At 34.1% G+C, this 19,192-nt stretch overlaps 1 protein-coding gene and 2 long non-coding RNA genes across 40 annotated transcripts; 1 reads left to right on the plus strand and 2 right to left on the minus strand.

The window, feature by feature from the left end:
• Window positions 1-155: 155 nt before the first annotated feature.
• LOC110896840 (protein FAR1-RELATED SEQUENCE 5-like) lies at window positions 156-2,664 on the minus strand. The gene is made up of 2 exons (XM_035980684.1): window positions 382-2,664; window positions 156-315 (listed from the first exon to the last, which is right to left on the minus strand). The coding sequence occupies exon 1, from the start codon at window positions 2,646-2,648 to the stop codon at window positions 549-551; it is 2,100 nt and encodes a 699-aa protein (XP_035836577.1). The 5' UTR covers window positions 2,649-2,664; the 3' UTR covers window positions 156-315; window positions 382-548.
• Window positions 2,665-5,691: 3,027 nt separating this feature from the next.
• LOC110895312 lies at window positions 5,692-10,819 on the plus strand. Of its 38 annotated transcripts, none has more exons than XR_004874277.1 (12): window positions 5,712-6,119; window positions 6,755-6,987; window positions 7,079-7,240; window positions 7,310-7,423; window positions 7,505-7,567; window positions 7,649-8,122; window positions 8,200-8,398; window positions 8,643-8,791; window positions 8,873-9,137; window positions 9,511-10,110; window positions 10,338-10,394; window positions 10,512-10,819. It is a non-coding gene; the product is annotated as an uncharacterized LOC110895312 (long non-coding RNA). The 38 variants fall into 38 exon arrangements; XR_004874259.1 differs by having other exon boundaries at window positions 7,649-8,117; window positions 8,200-8,791; window positions 9,511-9,627; window positions 9,780-10,110; XR_004874250.1 differs by having other exon boundaries at window positions 7,649-8,117; window positions 8,200-8,791; window positions 8,873-9,101; window positions 9,511-9,986; window positions 10,087-10,166.
• On the minus strand, window positions 9,606-14,252 carry LOC110895315. Its single transcript, XR_004874279.1, has 2 exons — window positions 14,037-14,252; window positions 9,606-13,477 (listed from the first exon to the last, which is right to left on the minus strand). It is a non-coding gene; the product is annotated as an uncharacterized LOC110895315 (long non-coding RNA).
• Between the last annotated feature and the right edge of the window lie 4,940 nt (window positions 14,253-19,192).

Here is a 19,192-nt window from a genome sequence, read left to right on the forward strand (position 1 = left end):
GACCCGTTTCGTTTTAGTTCACCATATTTTGACCCGTTTTGTTTTAGTTCACTATATTTTAACCCGTTTCATATTAATTCACTATATATTGACCCGTTTCATTTAATTCACCATATTTTGACCCGTTTCATTTAATTCACCATATTTTGACCCAATAATATCAAAACTATTGTAATAAAGAAATTGCAAAACTACAAAAATAAGTTTACTTTCTACAAGACTGAAACAAGTGCCACCATAACAAATTTGCAAACTTGCTGATTCTTCAAGCCGATTCACATTTCATCCTTCTCTTTCTAGTAACGACTCTTCCATCTGAAAAAATTTAATATAAGTATTATACTAACATCAATTAATTATTTATAAATATATAGATCTTACCTTCTTTTTTGGACAACTGCTGATGTAATGACCCACTTTCTTGCAGTGAGAACAAGCTCTCTTTTTAGGTGCTTCAAGGGATGATTTGATTCTAGTTGCACTTTTAGGTCGACCTTTAGTATTAGTATGGACTAGTGGATCCCGAATAGAAATTTGAGGTATTATGTTCACTTGAGACTTCCTGCCATAGAATCTTGTGAAGCGGTCTCTAATTGTTTCGACCTTGTTCGAATACTTTGCTCTTCTAAAAACTTCAAAAGGATAATGGCTAGTTTCTTTATCTCAACCGGGGAGTCTCTTGCTTGTTCGATCGCTTTTCTAAAATTTGATTGAACATACCATAAAGTTAACGCACTTACTTCATTCTCATTGTGTGTGTCTTCGAGCCCAATCGTGCAATTATCCACCTTATACTTTGCATCTAGAGTCCACCTAGGTAAAATATAATGATCAGGTAGAGTTTCAACATGTCTCTTCTTCAAGACATACAAGATATGCTTGCATAATATCCCATATGTTTCAAACTTTGCACATGAACATGTAACATCTATCTTATCTGAGACACGAAAGTTAACATTTCTCCAATATATTTTATCTATATCCACTTGTCCAACCTTATATATGATTTCTTTAGAAGTCTTGCTTATGGTCTCATGAGTTAAATTGAAGGTAGCTTCAATCCATTCTTTTTTGAATACATCAAAGAGTTTTCTTGTGTAACGTGAACTCGCTTTTGCCTCTATCAAATTAACAGAAGAAAGAACTGGCTTGGAGTTCATGGTCTTGAAGTCTTCATCTTCTTCGGCAGCCCTTCGAGCCTCAACAGCTTTATCATACTGTACTACGAACTCATTCAACATGGTCTTGGAATTTACATGTCCATCAAAAAAAGAGTGAATACTCTCACTTCGTCCACTTGATGTCATGCCAGCAAAGAAACAATCTTTCAAGAATGCTTTAGCCCAATATTTACGTTGGTTATACATCTCCGTTATCCAACTGCCGCTTTGAAAATTATATTTAGCACATAAAAATTCCCAACGACTTTCAAATTCTTCAAGTGTATTACTCTTTACCCACTGCTTATGTAACTCTTCAAAGTCACTATAATGAACTTTTAGAGGTCGAAGATGCTCGGTCTCATGTTTCTTAATATGCCATGAACAATAACGATGTCGAGTGTTTGGAAAAACACTTTGTATTGCATTACATATAGCTTTATCTTGATCTGTAATCATCGCTAAGGGATACTTATCAAACATGCACTTCAAGAAATTTTTAAATAACCGTTCAAAAGTATCTTGCTTCTCATTCTCCAATAGCGCACCACCAAAAAGTATTGACTGGCGATGATGATTCACCCCGACAAAAGGAGCAAATGGTATCTTAAATTTGTTGGTCATGTATGTGACATCAAACACAACAACATCTCCAAACTTTATATATGCGTCTCTTGATCTCCCATCAGCCCAAAAAATATTTCTTGGAGATCCATCCTCAAATAAATCCACAACAAAATAGAGGTTTCGATCTTCTATTAGTTTATCTTGGAAATGCTTAATAAGCCCATAAAACTCCTTGCCTTTGTATTGTTTCCTTTCAACAGCTAAGATATCAGCACATTGCTTTGATGTGACATCATTTTCACATGGACTTTTCATGGTGTTTACGACCTTCCTGATTTGACTAGGTTTCAACCCGGATTGACTAAGTTCCGACATTAGAGATTTGCAAGCTTCTGCGCGGTGAAACTTCCCATGAGACCGGTGTTTCATAACTTTGGTCGGAGTAACGGTTAGTTCATGATTGTGTGAATCATTAAATTTATCTACTAGCCATTTTCCATATTTACCTTTTGAAATCCTAAGAAATGATTCACATCCGGTCCTTAATTCCCTACGACGTTTGACATCTCCTTTAGAACTATCACGCTTTAAATCTTTAAACCCCTCTTTGTTGCATACATATTTCCTTCTATACGGCTCATTTGTTGTCTTATCCTTAAAAGTCGAACGAATACGTATTCCAAACCCATGTACAAATGCATAGCGATTGTAGAAATCATATGCGTCACCAAGAGTATCAAAAACCTGCCCGATCACATCATCATTTACTTCTTTCTCAAACTCAAAATCCATGTCGAAGTCTTTTATATTCTCTACTTCAACATCGGAATCACTATGTACGACTAAATACCCATTTGCATCAATATCATCAATCAAATTCGATTCTAAAGCTTCCTTCTCTGGTTGAACTCTTGAATCCATTAGCTTAGCTTCTGAATGTTCTGCATCAACAAAAGTACATGATATTTAAGGTAATTTTAGTCAAAACATGGAGATTTATTGCAGAATACATAATCGATTAGCAAATCATCACCAGTACTAAATCCATTCTAAGGAACTTTTAAATACAGAACAGGGAGATTAATTAATTGAATACATGATATATTAGCAAATACCTGATGGGTTACCTGAATCGTCGAGCGAAAAGCTTTGTTCTTCGAGATCGATATCCATGGCCGGCTGGGAATTTGGATTTAGGGATGAACCAGAACCAGAACCACGTCCTTTTTGGTCTGTTATTTAGGGATTTGAAAAATAAAAGATTTATTTTAACTTTCTAAAGATTTTAATCAAAACTACTTAGTTTTGATGGGTTTGGCGCGTAAGCTTATACGTCTAACAGCACCGTATTCACTTTCCCCATATATATATATGGTTAGGTTAACGTACAATATCCCTTATCGTACAATATGTACGCGTTCATCTCAGCCGTCAGATTTTCATCCCACATTGAAATCGCATGTTAGTTTTTTAACATGCGATTTCATCAAAATTACCACATGCGAAATTGTTACAAAAAACGAACATGTAATTTCATCAAAATTATCACATGCGAAATTGTTACAAAAAACCAACATGCGATTCATCAAAATTATCACATGCGAAATTGTTACAAAAAACCAACATGCGATTTCATCAAAATTATCACATGCGATTTCATCCATGTTATTTTATAACATGCGATTTCACTATATCATACGTATTGTACGTTAAGGGATATTGTATTTTACACTTTCACTATATGTGTATACACACACACACACACACACACACATATATATATAGGGGAAGGTTCATTGGGGAACACTAAAAAAGTGGGGAACAGCGGGGAACCGACTCAAACGAACTCCGATTGGACTCATTCCAGCGGTGTTGGAACCGGCTCGCCAAACCCTAACTAGAATCTCTTAACAGTCAGGTTTTTTTTGTCTAAAATATACACTAAATCTTTTCTTTCAAGAGGTGTGGCCGTCCACCTTGGCCAAAGGATGGGTCTACCCCTGGTGTTATACGAAGAGTAGTGAGTTCTGAACTTTGAGTTTTGGACTTGAAAGACCCATTTGTGTTTTAAGTAATTACCTATCCTGACCCATCTTGTATTTCCATGTGGCCCATCCTGACCCATTACCTTTTTAATAAATTTCTTTATTTACCCATTTCTACCCCCTTAAGTATAGTTGTCAACCCAAAAGAACCCATGGCTCCTTCTTTTAAAGTCCAAATCAACATCCTCACCTTTGATTTATTTTAGATGCACCGTTGTAGCAAAGTAACACAAAGTCCTCACCCTTAATTTTTTTGAAATGCACCGTTGTAATCTGCATCAGCATACCAACAAATTCCCTACACCATTTACAAAGAAAATGCATGTGTGTATATATAGTGATCACTTAAAAATTAAACAAAACATTGAAAAGATATGTTTGAGAATTTAAAATAGCAACATCATAGTTGAAAGGTAATAGAATTTGAAGTCCACTGAAATGCCCAAGTGTTGATGATCATCATTCATCAACACAAGAATTTTCAGTGATGTTAAACATGATACGTATCTCTTCAACACTCTTCCCTAGCATCATATGGCCTATTCTTCCGCCTACAACATCCCACAGCTTTTTTATCCTCAATTCATTTGCAGCCTGTATTAACATGCTTTGCATTTTCAGCATAAATGTCTCAAGATTATAAAAAAAAAACTTTAATTATATTAGGCAAATTGGAAATAAATAATCCCACCTAACTCAATTTGACCGATAATAATCCCAAGTCAGTTATTGGCCGATAATAATCTGAACTGGTCAATTTTTTTTTTTGTAAAATAGTCCGCCGTTAAAATAGCTTAACGGAGTTAAGTTTTTTTTCGAATTACAAACTGATGTTTTAGGGCTTTTGATCAGAACGAGTATACGAGTCGATTGATGTAAAACTTGCCTCGAAATACTGCCCCAACCCACGAAAATGGTGCTTCAATTCGGGTGTTTAAACTTCCAAATTTCCAATTAACAAAAATCAAGTCATTTCGAGCACATTTTCGAGTTAAGTTTTACATCAATCGACTCGTATCCTCGTTCTGATCAAAAGCCCTAAAACAACGGTTTGTAATTCGGAAAAAAACTTAACTCCGTTAAGCTATTTTAACGGCGGATTATTTTACAAAAAAAAAAAAATTGACCAGTTCGGATTATTATCGGGCAATAACTGACTTGCGATTATTATCGGCCAAATTGAGTTAGGTGGGATTATTTATTTCCAATTCGCCATTATATTACAATTAATTGTTAAAATATTCTTATATATGACAATAACATTGTATTTAAGATGTTAACCGTTCGGTCGAACGGTTTTAAATAACTTTTTGGCCAAAAACTAACATGCTGGTGTTTTAAACAATGACAAACCAAACGAGTCTGGTAGGGCGGGTCTGCTAGACCGGCTGATTTTAGCAGGTTGGCAATCCGTTCTAATGGTCTACGCTGATTAATTTTGTTTTATTGTTAGTTTATTTTAATTTTTGTTAAAATAACAAAGATAGTTCATGAATGTAATACATATATATAACCACATATTTCAAAAATGTAAACAAAACAAAAATAATAAAGGTTAAGCAGTCGGATTGATTTACAATTCCGGTTTCATGTTCCAATCCGTCGAACAGACAATTCAACCACCAAACCAAACCGTTAACTGAACTGCATAAATCCTAAATCAGCCTAACCATCCAACTTGCTTCAGTTTGTGAGATTCATTTTAACACTATGAATGCCATAACTTATATAACATTTATGAATCTTATTAATCAATATTAACTAGAAATCAAATTAGAATAATACTTTGACATTCCCTTATTAATCTACTACTTCTAATAAAGCAAAATAATCTTTAGCCACTTGTCATTAACTTAACCCATTAGTTGACACTTGGCATTTGATTAATACCTCTTTTCCTCTATTGACCGCCAAAACACACCAGATTTCACAATGACGCGGGATCCGACAGTACTTGGGTCGGACTTTAGGTCACGCTTTATATTCTTTTTACTCATTCTTCCTTCTCACACTTTGAGATTCTCCACAAACCCTAGAAACCAAAGCTGTTCATGTGCCATTTCTTCTTCCTTTTTACTCATTCCAATTCTAAACCTCAATTCAATGAGAACCAACAGTTCTTTATTGTTGCTTGAATATCTGACATCTATTATTCGATCGATTAGATTATAGAAGGTTTTGGTTAACATGTATAATCTGATCTTATATATCCTTTCCCACACAACGACAAATCAATACATTGAACCAGAGGGTTGTTACAATCAAAAACCCTAAATCCAGTGTTTTCTTTCATCCTTTGCTTCCCAATTGAAAGAACCCTAGATCTCATCTCTCTACCTGGTAACTGGTAAGTTTTCGTTTAGGGTTTGATTTCATATGATTTATTCGATTGGAAGTTAGTATACAAATTCTAACTTAGATTTCATATGATTTAATTTCATATTTCTCGAATCCATCAAGATATTACCCGTTTTCTCTAGAAGTACTTCAAGGGTATCCAGATGAGGCACCTGTTTCACCGTAATTGAATGGGATATTTATTAAAGAAATTTTTTTATTTTTGATCGATTAAAGTAATTATTTGAGTAACTCACATTAGGCTGAATTATGAGGAAGTTAAGGTTTCGAACTGCAATTTTGTAGGTATGTTTTCAACAACAAGATTGAGAAAATATAGTTTATCAAGTGAAATTGGGGGGGGGGGGTTAATTGGTGTCTTGGAATTGGGGGTTTGCTTCATTAGTTGAGTGACAATTGGGAATTGAAAAATAATAAGAGGCTTATATATTTACTAACTGCTTAATGCATACAAGAATTTGTTAGAATTAAGCAGGTGGGTTTTGATTCTGTTTTGGTTGTTGAAAAATAACTGAATTAGTTATGATTATTGCTGACACATGGTATGCGTTAACAAGTAAATTTAATGTTTTTTTTCTTTTATGATTTGTATTATTATTATTTTTGCAAATTTTGTTTGTGTAGATTGTGGTTGATTGGGTGAAGCAACTTACGCATATACGAGGGTATACCGATCAGATGGTTGAAGATACATATGCGGTGATTTATACTATTGGATCGTATCGGCTCGGGGTAACCGTTAGAGGATTTTAGCTGACGGTAATTGGTTGTGTAATGTCAAACTTTGGTGGTAGGTTCATGATCCTGGGGCAGACATTGACACCTTATGTGTCTGGCCTTCTTATGTGAATCGAGATGTAAGTTTTAGTTTAGTTGGAAAATTAGGAGATTGTTTCCACATTGTTTCCATGTATGCCCACAACTCACGGCACGTATAACATTTATCAGGCAGATTTCTTCTTTGTATTGCACGACATACTAAGCGGGATGGAGGAAGTTACTGAACTTCAACCGATTCCTGATGCTCATGTTCCAGTCATGAAGTTCAAATTTGATGGGATATCTATTGATCTTCTTTACGCCAGTGTTTCACTTTTGGTTGTGCCAGACGTGAGTTTTTGCGATTAGTATGATTATTATGACTAGACAGTATTGTCTCAAATATTTTTTTCTCAACAGAATCTAGACATCTCCGATGTCTCTGTATTGTACGACGTTGATGAGCCTACAGTTAGAAGCCTTAACGGATGTAGGGTCACTGATCAGATTCTTAAACACGTTCCAAATGTTGAGGTGTGATTTCTTAGTCAATCTTGACCAACTTAGTTTGGCTTTTTTTAACTTTTATTTCTATTCATTTCTTAACCTTTTCAGCATTTTCGTACAACATTCCGATGTTTAAAGTATTGGGCCAAAGAGCGTGGCGTTTATTCAAACGTAAGTAGATGGATCTTGGTTTTTTCTAATTTCTTTTTCTTTTTATTGTTGACCATGTGACGTGTTTGTCTTTATCTTCAGGTGACGGGATTTCTCGGCAGTGTAAACTAGGCGCTTTTGGTGGCACGGGTATGTCAATTTTATCCAAACGGTATTCCGAGTATTAGGAATACTATTAAGAATAGCAGTTGTTTATAGGTATAAATTCGTCTTTATTGTATTCATATTTCTTATCTGATGTCAGAGGTTGTTTTTAGAGCTTTTACTAGATCAACTATTTAGACTAGGGATACTGATGCAAAACATCTCGGTAGAAGTTTAATACATATGTAAATTGTTGTTCCATACCAGGTGTAGGTATGTGCTTATGGGCTGTTTGGCTATGTTCTGTTTCAAACACGCTGAATAAAGTACTTAACTGCAAATGGAAAATGAGACATGTCTAAATTTACCAAACTGTATTTGGCATGGTTTTAGTTATGATAAAACGTATTTGCGGGTCAGATTCGATATACCATTTGAGGCATTAAACCTTTCCTTTTTTACAAAAGTAAGGTTCGTAACAAGTGGCTTTTGATTGATTTAATATGAAATAACTTTTGCTAATTTTGTATTTGTTTGATTGATTTTAGTGGATTGTTTCGAAGTGCTTCAGGTCCGCGAGAGGGAGAGCCGCAACAATAACTATGATTTCGAGTAATTTTCTGCCACTGGTTCAGCCCAGCCAGATGTCGAGGAGGACTTGAAAGCTTACGTCGGCAACGATTCTCAAAGGCCTCAACTTATGGACATCAAAGCATGTTATCTATCATTAAATGTCTCGCAAAATAGGTTATCTATCATTACTTTCTCGGGTTTGATTAAGTATTACTTTTATACCTTTCTGAAAAATTAGCATTAATGCTTCACTTTATGAGTTTCGATGTGTATTCACTGGATTGCTTAACTGGGTGTATATGTTATGTTTTCGCACATCAACCGCATTCATGTGTCGACGTGTTGATTTCTGGTATCTCTACCCCTCTGGTGGTTTCCATTTCCTCTGTGGTTTTGGCAACGACTATGCAAATCGCAGACACAGCCAACCTGAAACTCCAAAAAAGTGCTTCACACATCAAGGTAAGCAAAAATTGGAACACTCATTTCATGTAATTCGGGTTGTAATTTATCAAGAATCAAATAGTGGAGGCAACCCGAACCAATGCTTCAGATTCCCGATTGAAGGTATAAACTTAAATAGTATATTTTTATTGCTATTTTGATTGATTACATTAAAGTTATTTTTTTGGGGTTTGACGCGTGTAGCCTTTGGCAGCAGTCGACCTGCTGTTGTATGCATCTTAGCGGTGATACTCTTCGGCGCAGCCATAATATCATCCGTGAAAACTAGCTACAGCAAGATACAATGCCAGATTCAGTCAGAGCTCTAATGGGACAAACAAGAGTATTTGAGTTTCGTTTCAGCAACCCCTTATATGCAACGTCAACACGATTCGTTATAATCAACCGTGTTCTTGACCCAACAGTTCCTAAGGTTCATTACCTACCTGCAATTGCTTCTAGATCTGAGGTTATTGACAACAATTTGATTAAATAGACGTGCTTGCATTTAAAATAGGATTAGAGCAAGTCATCTTCTACCAAATTATAGTTCAGGTTGCTGGCCATTTTGGGGGCTACTTGAAAAGCCAGTAAATGTGTAGATGTGATTAAATTTGTGAAACATTAACCTGATTTTTGATTTTTGATACTTTCATTTTTTTTTATTTGATTATTTTTATGAATTTGACCAATTCAATTTTTTTTAAATCACCCGTTTTGACCTGAACTTATTTTGACTCGAACCCGTTTTGACCCGACCCTTTTGCATGCCGAAATCATTTTGACCAGAACATAAACCTAACTGAACATGTTTTTAAGCAGCTCATGTGGGTGATTTGTAGGGGTCTACTATAGCGAAGAGCTGAAGTTTTCTAGGGACCATGGCAACAATGTGCACCCATTCGCTGGCGAAGAGCCTGTATTTTGTTGGAAAATGACCTCTTTGTCCTCAACCACAAGTAAAGCATGTGTCGCTTTTATAAACTTCGTTGTCTATCCATCTCTGAATTTGGATTTGAATGTTTATATAAATTTCATCTTTTAACTTTTTATGTTTTCATGAAGTTCCATATTAAGAATTTCATCTTCAACTTTTTATGTTTTCATGCAGTTTGTATACTTTATGGATCATGGATTTTCCATGTGGTCTTATTAAAGAAGTTGTCAAAGGATATATGGAAAATAAGCACCTGGGCTATTTTCTTCTTAATGATAAATTTATATTTTTGCACTTTAGATTTCAATCATGTTGGGCAAACGAGGTCCCTAAACCTAAACCATGGCTTTTAAGGGTCTTATATCATAGTCTTGGAGGAAGGTTTGTCTAAAGACTTTATGTTACAAAGCTTTGTTGGCCGTTACAAATATTTTCACTAAGAATGAGAAAGTCTAAATATGTCATGTTTGTTTGATTAAAGGTTTTGGTGGGAGGCTTTTGGAAGGTACCCTATGAATACTTCAGTTCTGAGTTCATTGATTTTTGCATAGTTTTGAAAAAGTATAATGAATATATCATGAATTTTGACTTTTTGATGAGTTACTCACTTTGTAATATATGGACATTTTTGAAACTCAATATATCATATATGAATTCCTTATTACTGAACCTAGCAATGAACATTAGATAAGATAAAGGTAATAATATTGTTCTTCCTTTGCTCATTTGTAGATCGGCAATGATCTTGCTCAATTTGTTGGGCCACTGATTCTGAACCAATTGTTATTGGTGAGTTAGATAACTTATATTTTTAATCTCTGTATCTGAATTATTAGTTTCTGTAGTTTCATTTCTTATATGTAACTAGCTCCCTAAATTTCTGTTCTAATTGATTATACTTTTTAGGCTATGCAAGAAGGTGGTCCAGCTCAGATTGGTTACATCTATGCATTTTTAATTTTTGTTGGAGTGGTACAACTTCTATAACTTTCTTTTTTATTAGCATTTTTGTATACTAAAAGATATGTATGACTTCCAAACATTCTCTGATGCATCCGATTATATGCTTCTTTAGTCATTGTTTGATACTTACTTCTGTTTCTACTACATCGTTTTAACTTAATTTTAAGGTTTACAGATAGTTATTACTATATTGGTTATAAATTTAGGTACTTGGTGTGCTATTTGAGGCTCAATGCTTACTTCTGTTATTATATTGGTTTTAATTTCTTTCTTTTTTAATATTTAAATATTTCTTAGCTCCCTGGCATAGTTTGGACTATGGTGTTGTGCCTGTTTGGGTTGCATCCATGGTTATATTAATATGAATTTAAATAAGAATTTAGATATTGAAATTTATATAAACTTGATGCCAGTCAAAAGATGAAAACCATGACCTTTTGTTGATCTATTAAAGATTCGCTGGTATGTAACATGTTTTTTTAGAGAGGGAAGTGATCACTTTGTTCCGTTTTGGGGGTTATTGCGGACTCCTCAAAAAACAGGTAATGGTTTTTTAATGAAGTGCTATTTGTAATCTGTCGAGCGTCTGAGCATCAACTAATGTAATTTGTTTCTACTAAATATTAATCATATCATTCATAGCATTAACGCATTTCGTTTACAACTTTTGTGACACAATGTTCGTTAGTACCTTTACGTAGATGAATTTGTTTGTATTATGTATTACTCTACCTTCATTTCTTAATGTATTTTTTTATGTTCACACTGCCGGTGCAAGTCATTTTGACAAAAGGCATGAAAACATCATAATGAAGGTTTTATATACAAAAACTTAATGTGTAACGAACATCATGTAGATGTACTATTGGAACGTGCTCAAATCTCTTAAAATATTAGGCTTAACAAATCACACTTTAACGCTTTTATGTTTAAATTATTTTATGTGTTTAGTTAGTGTTTAGCCACCCGCGAAGCTCGCGGGGTCTTAGGCTAGTTAAAGATAAAACAAAAGAAAAAAGTCAATCAAGTAACTTTATCTTTGAAATCTTATAACTATAAACCGTAGACAAATATCAAAAAATGTTTACAAATATAATAATTATTATGTATGCTGTAGTCATATCTTGCTACCCTTAAATCTTTGTTGGTCCAATTTGAGTGGATTGCGGGAAAATGATAAAAAGACAGTAAAACAAACCCGAAACAGATTGAAGAGCGTCTCATAATGGACATCGACAAATTGTGCATCAAACGCTCTCATCTCATCGACAGTGGTGATGTTATTTCGGGCACTTTCGTGATACAGGTGTTTGTTACAATTCTCCAACACCTTAGACATGGTCTCACCGGTTATATTAGGAAAAGAGAGTACCATCTCATCGGACAAGCCTCCGTCGATGATCATTTGCATCATCATCTCAGATTGCAGCGCAACCTGTAACCGCACCTCGAATTTATAGCCATCGGAGCTCATTAAGGTCACATTTTTCGCGAATGGGATGGAGATAATGTTGAGTTCTTTATCAGTGATGATAGGGCGGGAAGAAATCGTTAATAAAAAAATTGTGATTGAAATGAAGAGCAGAGAATGCAGATGAACGAAATTAAGAAACATATTTGTGGTTGGAAAATGAAGCAGAAAATGATGAAGGGGGTATGCTATTATTTGCTTATTGTTGACTTTTATTCATCGAGACTTTGACTTAACTATTCATAGTCAACGAAAGTGATTAGTCAACGAAAGCGAACCTTTCAAAAATGGCTTATTTTGTTATAAGATTATTTCTTTTTGAATTATTTTGATTTTGTAATTTTAATCCATAACTATGAAGACAATAAACCAGATTTGTATTTGACTATTTTCCAATTTCCAGTGTTGGATTATTTCAACCATTTTATTTTTCTAATAAACTACCAGATTTATTCGGTCGATTTCAAATTTCAAATCATTAACCGAACCCGCAACAATTTTCAACTACTAGATTTAGTCATGTAAACCCACAATGTCAAACTTGATGTATTGATAGTCTTTAAAATAATGTCTTATAAACTTATTATGATATGTTTAATAGTTTTAATGAATCAAGTAGTAAGTCTTTAGAGAAACTTTTTAAACAACTAAACATAGTCTACATCATAACCAAAACATTTTAACCCATTTACATACACTAGTTCGGAAGCGTGTTGAAGGCGTTGCGAATAATGTTCATTCCGAGCAAGGCGTGGCCATCTAAGTAGGAGCTTTACCTAACAACACAACAAGAATTGTTAACAATTCTATACAATATGTAATACTAACTTTTAGCAACATAATATTCAACTCAATATTTCATTCTTAGCCTTAGTTCTTGATCGATTAAATACATGATGAACTTGTTGACCCGTTTCTAACGGATCAACATAAGACCAATCATTCCTTTCTCATTCTCATTCTACCGGCCGGCCCGTTCACAACGGATCGATATGGAATCATTCTTCTACATTCTCATTCTAGTTCGGACAACCCGTTCACAACGGATCATCACGAAACCTTACTTTTCACTTTCACATTCTAACCCGGTTGACCCGTTCATGACGAATCAACACAATTTTCTTACTTTTTACATTCTTATCCGGTTGACCCGTTCATAAGAATCAATATGAAACTTTACTTTTTACTTTCTCATTCTAACCCGGTTGACCTGTTCATAACGAATCAACACAATCATTACTTTTTACATTCTATTATGCGAACTTGTTCTTCCATTAATAATCGACTAATAATCAACGAAATATACAACTACAATCCTTCACATATTCATGAAATAAGTTCAACGGCTACTAAACATTAATAGCAAGGAAGTAAACAAACTTATCTCGTTCTTGAGCCTTTTGTTGTTTTCCGGAACTTGCTCCTCTTTCTTTCAATCCTACACATAATCCATTCTTTTTTAGATTATGTCATTCATTTACATAGCAAACACGTTCACGCATAAATCGTATCCCATGTCATGTTTCACAAATATCAAATTTTATACTTTCCTTATACAACACAAAAACCCTCCAAACTCATTCAAAACTACATAATTAATCATTTAGACATTTAGTCGAACACTTGGTATGCGTACAACATTTTAAGCACTATGCACAAGTGTTCTATGCATAACCTACTAGTTCACATCACAATTTATCAATTCAACCAAATTCACATAGTTCCATAATTTATATCAAAATCATCTAACAACACTCTAATACTTATACATTCATACTTCAATTTCACATAAATTTCACTACCTCAAGATCACTATATCTCATCATACTACTAGAACAAGTGGGTTTCACTTCAAATCTTCAATACAATCAAATTCAAGTGTAAGTCATCTTCTACATGATGATACTAATTCATATACAAGCTCAATTTCATACAATTTGACGGATTGATCAAAACCCACTTTATCAAGAAGCATCAAAACACATAATTTAACTTACCTTATATTCAATGCACTTAGATTATAGAGGAATTAGACTCATGCATTCAATTCTTGCTCTAATACACACTTAATTGCTGAATTTCTTGCGATGAGTTGAAGGTGAAGGGTTTTCCTTCTCCCTCTCTTTCTCGCCACACACACCATACCCACAAGCACTGAACTTTTCTTTTCTTTTATTTATTTATCACATTTTACACTTTCAGCTGTTATTTCCATCATATAAATTTCCATCATATAAATTATATGTAGTTGTACAATAGGCTTAGAGAGTATTTCAAAAAAAAAAAGTTGATTTTTCAATTTTAACCCTTTTGATTTTTTTATTTTTAACACAAAGTTTTTTAACTTTTACAATTTAATCACAACTTTTTTTTTATTTTCAACTTTGGTTCCCCATCCGTTTAATCTTTCGCAACGTACGTGTGGGGTTCGACGTTTTTTCGTCTTATTATTATTCCCATTTGACAGGCCCGTCGCAACGCGTCTATTTTTCTCCATTTGACCGGTTCGTCGGAACGCACGGGTCCTAGATCGACTTGGTTATTATTTTCTACGTTTTACGTTTCGGTCTAATTTTTTCATATTAAAACACTATAACGGGTGTGTGTGGCTCAACGATTTTACGTATGCTTTTCGTTTGGTGTTATATTTTCCTTTTTTATTTATTTTATTTTTACGAACCTTTACGATGTTGGTGGTCACTGGCAGTGATGTGGCATTAGTGCTACATGACACTATTTTACGAACGTTTTTAACCTATTAAGTTTTTTACTAATAATTAGTTTTGATTTTACCTTTGTACCTCCTTTACTAAAAATCTAATTTTACGTACATATTTATATGTACATGTCGGTATGGATCTGATTTGCTCTATGTTTCGACGTAAACTTTTTTTAGGAAACGAGTCATGTCAAATATAATACGTCTTTTTTAAAAAACATTTTTACGTGCATATTTGTATGTACATTTCGCTATAAATTTGAGTTGGTGTACGTTTCGACAAATTTTTTTTGCGAAACAAGTCAGATCAAATATAATATGTTTTCGTGTTTATTTTATGAATGTTCCATAAAGTTTGTTTCGAATCGAATGGAGTCAAATTGCGGTTTCATTTTTTTCAAAAGCTCCAATTAGTCCCTTATGATTAAACGTGGCAACTTTTCCGTTATACCCATCACGTTTTCTGTATATGAGTCAGGTCACATATGATACATTATGATTGTACAATATAAATTCGATTTACTATATGTTTTGATCCAGTCACGTTGCTTATATTGGTTACATTGAGTTCAATCAGATATGTCAAAACACGCGTTTTCATATGGTTAACGCATCATATAACATTTTGACTAATCCATTCGAGGTTCGCGATGTATCCGCGTTGCAACGCGCGCGGATGTTATTGCTAGTTATTATTATTGCATAACTTTCATTCCTTTGTATACTACTATCATATCACTAAACTTAGTTAGGGCTGTTTGGTAGCCTCTGAATGGTTATTAAGAGGCTACTTCTTAATGGAACCATTAAGAATTATACCAATGAGAAGGTAGAAGAATGTGACATCTGATGATTTACCATTCAGAGGTTATCTCTTAACCATTCAAACTTGAGGTTACCTCTTATTCATTCAGAGGTTTTAAACCATTAAGAGGTAGTATCTGAATGATCATTAAGAGGCTACCAAACAGCACTAAAGTATTATATTACATCCATATTACAGTTAAATACCAAGATATTATCATATAAGCATTTTGGGGTGTTACAAGAGATAAGCCATCCTAAACAACCCTTTTTTTTCCAATTGAGTTCAGATTCTAGGATATTTACTCATACCTAAAGTTGGATTTAACCTTAACTTTTTCGTCAAAGGATTCATCATCAAAGTGCAGCTAAATTTAGGGTTTCGGAGTGAATTATGTAAGTATCATCTTGAATCTTACATAAATTTTGTTGAAACTGAATATAAGAATTGTTGAGAGGTTTCTTTTTCATTCCTTCATTTTCACTTTCGCATTTTTCACATACGTAGAGAGAGAGAGAGAAAGAGAAAGGATGTCCGATCGGATACACAATTTGGCGGACCCCTGTTTCTGACGACAACGAAATCCGCTGCAAATCCGACTGTTGATTTCATGCGGTGCATCTTAGTGATCATCTACCTGTGGGGCTAAGTGGTATTGCTACCACATACCCTAGAAATCGTCATTACTTTCGAATAGTAGTCCTGCTCTGCCTATTGTCGTTGTGATAATCGTTCGAAGTCAGGAACATCAAGGTATAAATTCCTAGAGGATAAAGTGTTATTGTTGGGCCAGGAGTGTTATTTTTTTCGATTCAGCGTTTTTAGAAGATATGATTATGAATGGTGATGATAATTAGAAGAATCTTTAAATATTGCTATCACAAAACCTAGAAGTCCTCTTTACTTTGACTCTTTTTTACATATTATTGATCATGTTTGTTGCAGCATGTTATAGATGCTATTGGAACAATCAACTTGGTGGTCTAATTTTTGTTTTAATCATTGTACTTTGTATGTGCGTATTTTCCTTTTGAATTCATTTTGTAACCTTATATCTGGTTTATGTAGGTTTAAGTTGATTTTTAGACTGTTGTTATTGAGTTTACTTGGTTGTTGGTTTTGTTGCATTGAAGGTACTGCTTGGGTTTGGGTCGTAAATTTAGGCGTGGGTGATGTTGTCGGTTTTCCATTGCTTTCGCATTTCTAAGTTCTATGTTTTTCTTCTTCAGTTCTCTCTTATTTTGCATCGATGATTTTCGTCAATCTATTTTGTTGCAGGTGGTCAATTTAAAGGGTTGATTTGAATGCCATTCCTACTTCGTGTTTTTGAGGTTCGTCTATCTCTTCTTGATAACGTCTAGAGATCATGATAAGTTAATGCTTAGTAATAAAAAGAGCACCATCCTTCAGCAAAACATGTTTAGATTATAGAACTGTTAATGCCAGAATCTTTATGCTTTATTAGTAACATTTTGTTGCGATTAGTGTTGTACATTGTTCTTTACATTGTTGTACCTATTTTGTTGCTCTTGTCCTCCTATTGCTTTATTTGGGCGGTTGCTGAGTCATCTACCACCCACACTGCCACACATGCGTTACGCCATCCTTATTTCCCTTACCTATCTTAAAACATGTTATGTGTTTTGACACTTTATAGTACCACGTTTTTCTATGTTTGATTATGGAAAAGAAAGAACTAGAGGTGCACAAAAATACGGGAACTGGACCCGGTAAAAAATCAGAACCGGGTATTTATGAATCGAACCCACAACCGACCCTACCCGTATGGTACACATATGTTGTACATTTAGACCTTAATACCCATAACCCGGAGCCGTACCCATTTCATATCCAATTTATACCCGAAATTGGTTTCTATACCTGAACCCGGGTATTAAAATATCCAATACTGGGTTTTAACTGGTAGTTTCATTTTGGTGGTATAATTGTGTTCTGTATTCTTACACTTTGTAATTTTGTTAAAAGTAAAAACCATAAATTAGTCAACATTCGTTAAAAAGAACACCACCTGAAAAGTGGTATAAAGATAAAGGACAAAACTTGTAATTTTTCCTAAAAAAAGTATAGAAATAGTAATTGGCCATTTTCATTGAATCGGGTACAAGTTTTTAGAGCAGTTGTGGGAGAGGATGCTTACAATAAAGGGGATATATGGCATTAGCTGTGCTTGCCTTCAGTTTTGTTCCAGCTTATGTAATTAACTAAATTGATGCGACTCAGTGAGAATCGGCTGAATATCAATATAAATCTCCCGCCGTATTTCTAGTTTCTAAAAAAGGTAACAAGTAGTCAATAAAAACAAAACATACCAACCTGGCCCTAACTATCCCCCTGTTACCCATATCCCCTCAAAAACTTTTAAAAAAACTTTTAAAATTTTATTTTATGCAAACTTATCTCGAAAATATAGCATTACAACTTGATTTAACAACTTCAATAAATGTTTTCACTTAAATATTGCTTTTTAATAAAACTTCGAATAAATAAAAACGGAATGAAAAACCAAAAAAGAGAATTACACTTTAATAAAGTTTTTCTAAGAAAAAAAAAAGATTCATGAATGAAAGCTCCATAAAATGTTGTTGAAATCTGAGAAGTGCAAAATTGAAAAGAAAAATAGAACTTTAAATACACAAAAACAAAATAACGTGAGAGAGTTCAATAACGTGAAAGATTTCAATGATGTTCAAGTTTCTTGTAATGTGGTGGTGGATAGTGTCAAGGCTGGTACGTTTATTTGGCTTAAGGGACGATCAAAGTTTGACAAGTTGGATTGGAACAGGTCGGTGGACTTTAACATATGTTGGTCATGTTCTATAATCAGAGAAACTTATTATAAAAAAGCAAAATAAAAAACCCAAAAAGAGAATAACACTTTAATAAAGTTTAAAAAAAACTTTATAAATTGTATACAATCTTAAAAGACAAAGTCGGTGGGGTTTTCCACCGGCTTTGCCTCCCTGTCCCCGTACTTTCACGATGTTGCAATTTTAGCCCCTTGACTTTAATATATTCAAAGTTTTGTAAAATGGCAAATTTAGTCCCTAAGCCTTCTACTTTGAATTTCCATAACCACTACCTCATCTTTCAAACTTTGTCAGCACCAACCCTCTACTTTGGTTTTTCACCATCACCCCCTTAGCTCTTACACAGTTACGCCACCAACCCTCTTCTTTTACATTTCCACTAATACCCCCTCATCTTTTACACATTTCCGCCACCACCTCTATACTTTTACACTTTGTCTTTTTTAGACTTTGTTTTTTTACCCCTTGCATTATTACTCCCTTTTTACCCCTGCCTAACTTTAAAAAAAATTGCAATTGTAACCCCTAGACTACAACTCATACTTTTGCAAATGTCAATGCATTGTGTTTTACGAAATGTCTTAGGCATTGTGTTTAACACTTTGTGTCTACCTTTGTGTTTTACATTTTTTTTTGTAATTCTCTTTTACGCACTGCGTTTTACGAATCATGTTTTATCTTACTATATGTTTCCATCCGTCACGTGCTTTCGCAACACGCGGTGGACAAAATACTAGTAAAGTTTTTCTTATTAAAAAGATAGTTGATGAAAGTTTCCTCAACTGTTCTTGAAATTAGAGA

This window comes from Helianthus annuus, chromosome 12 (genome assembly GCF_002127325.2).
Source record: "Helianthus annuus cultivar XRQ/B chromosome 12, HanXRQr2.0-SUNRISE, whole genome shotgun sequence".
In the NCBI taxonomy this organism is placed as follows: domain Eukaryota; kingdom Viridiplantae; phylum Streptophyta; class Magnoliopsida; order Asterales; family Asteraceae; genus Helianthus; species Helianthus annuus.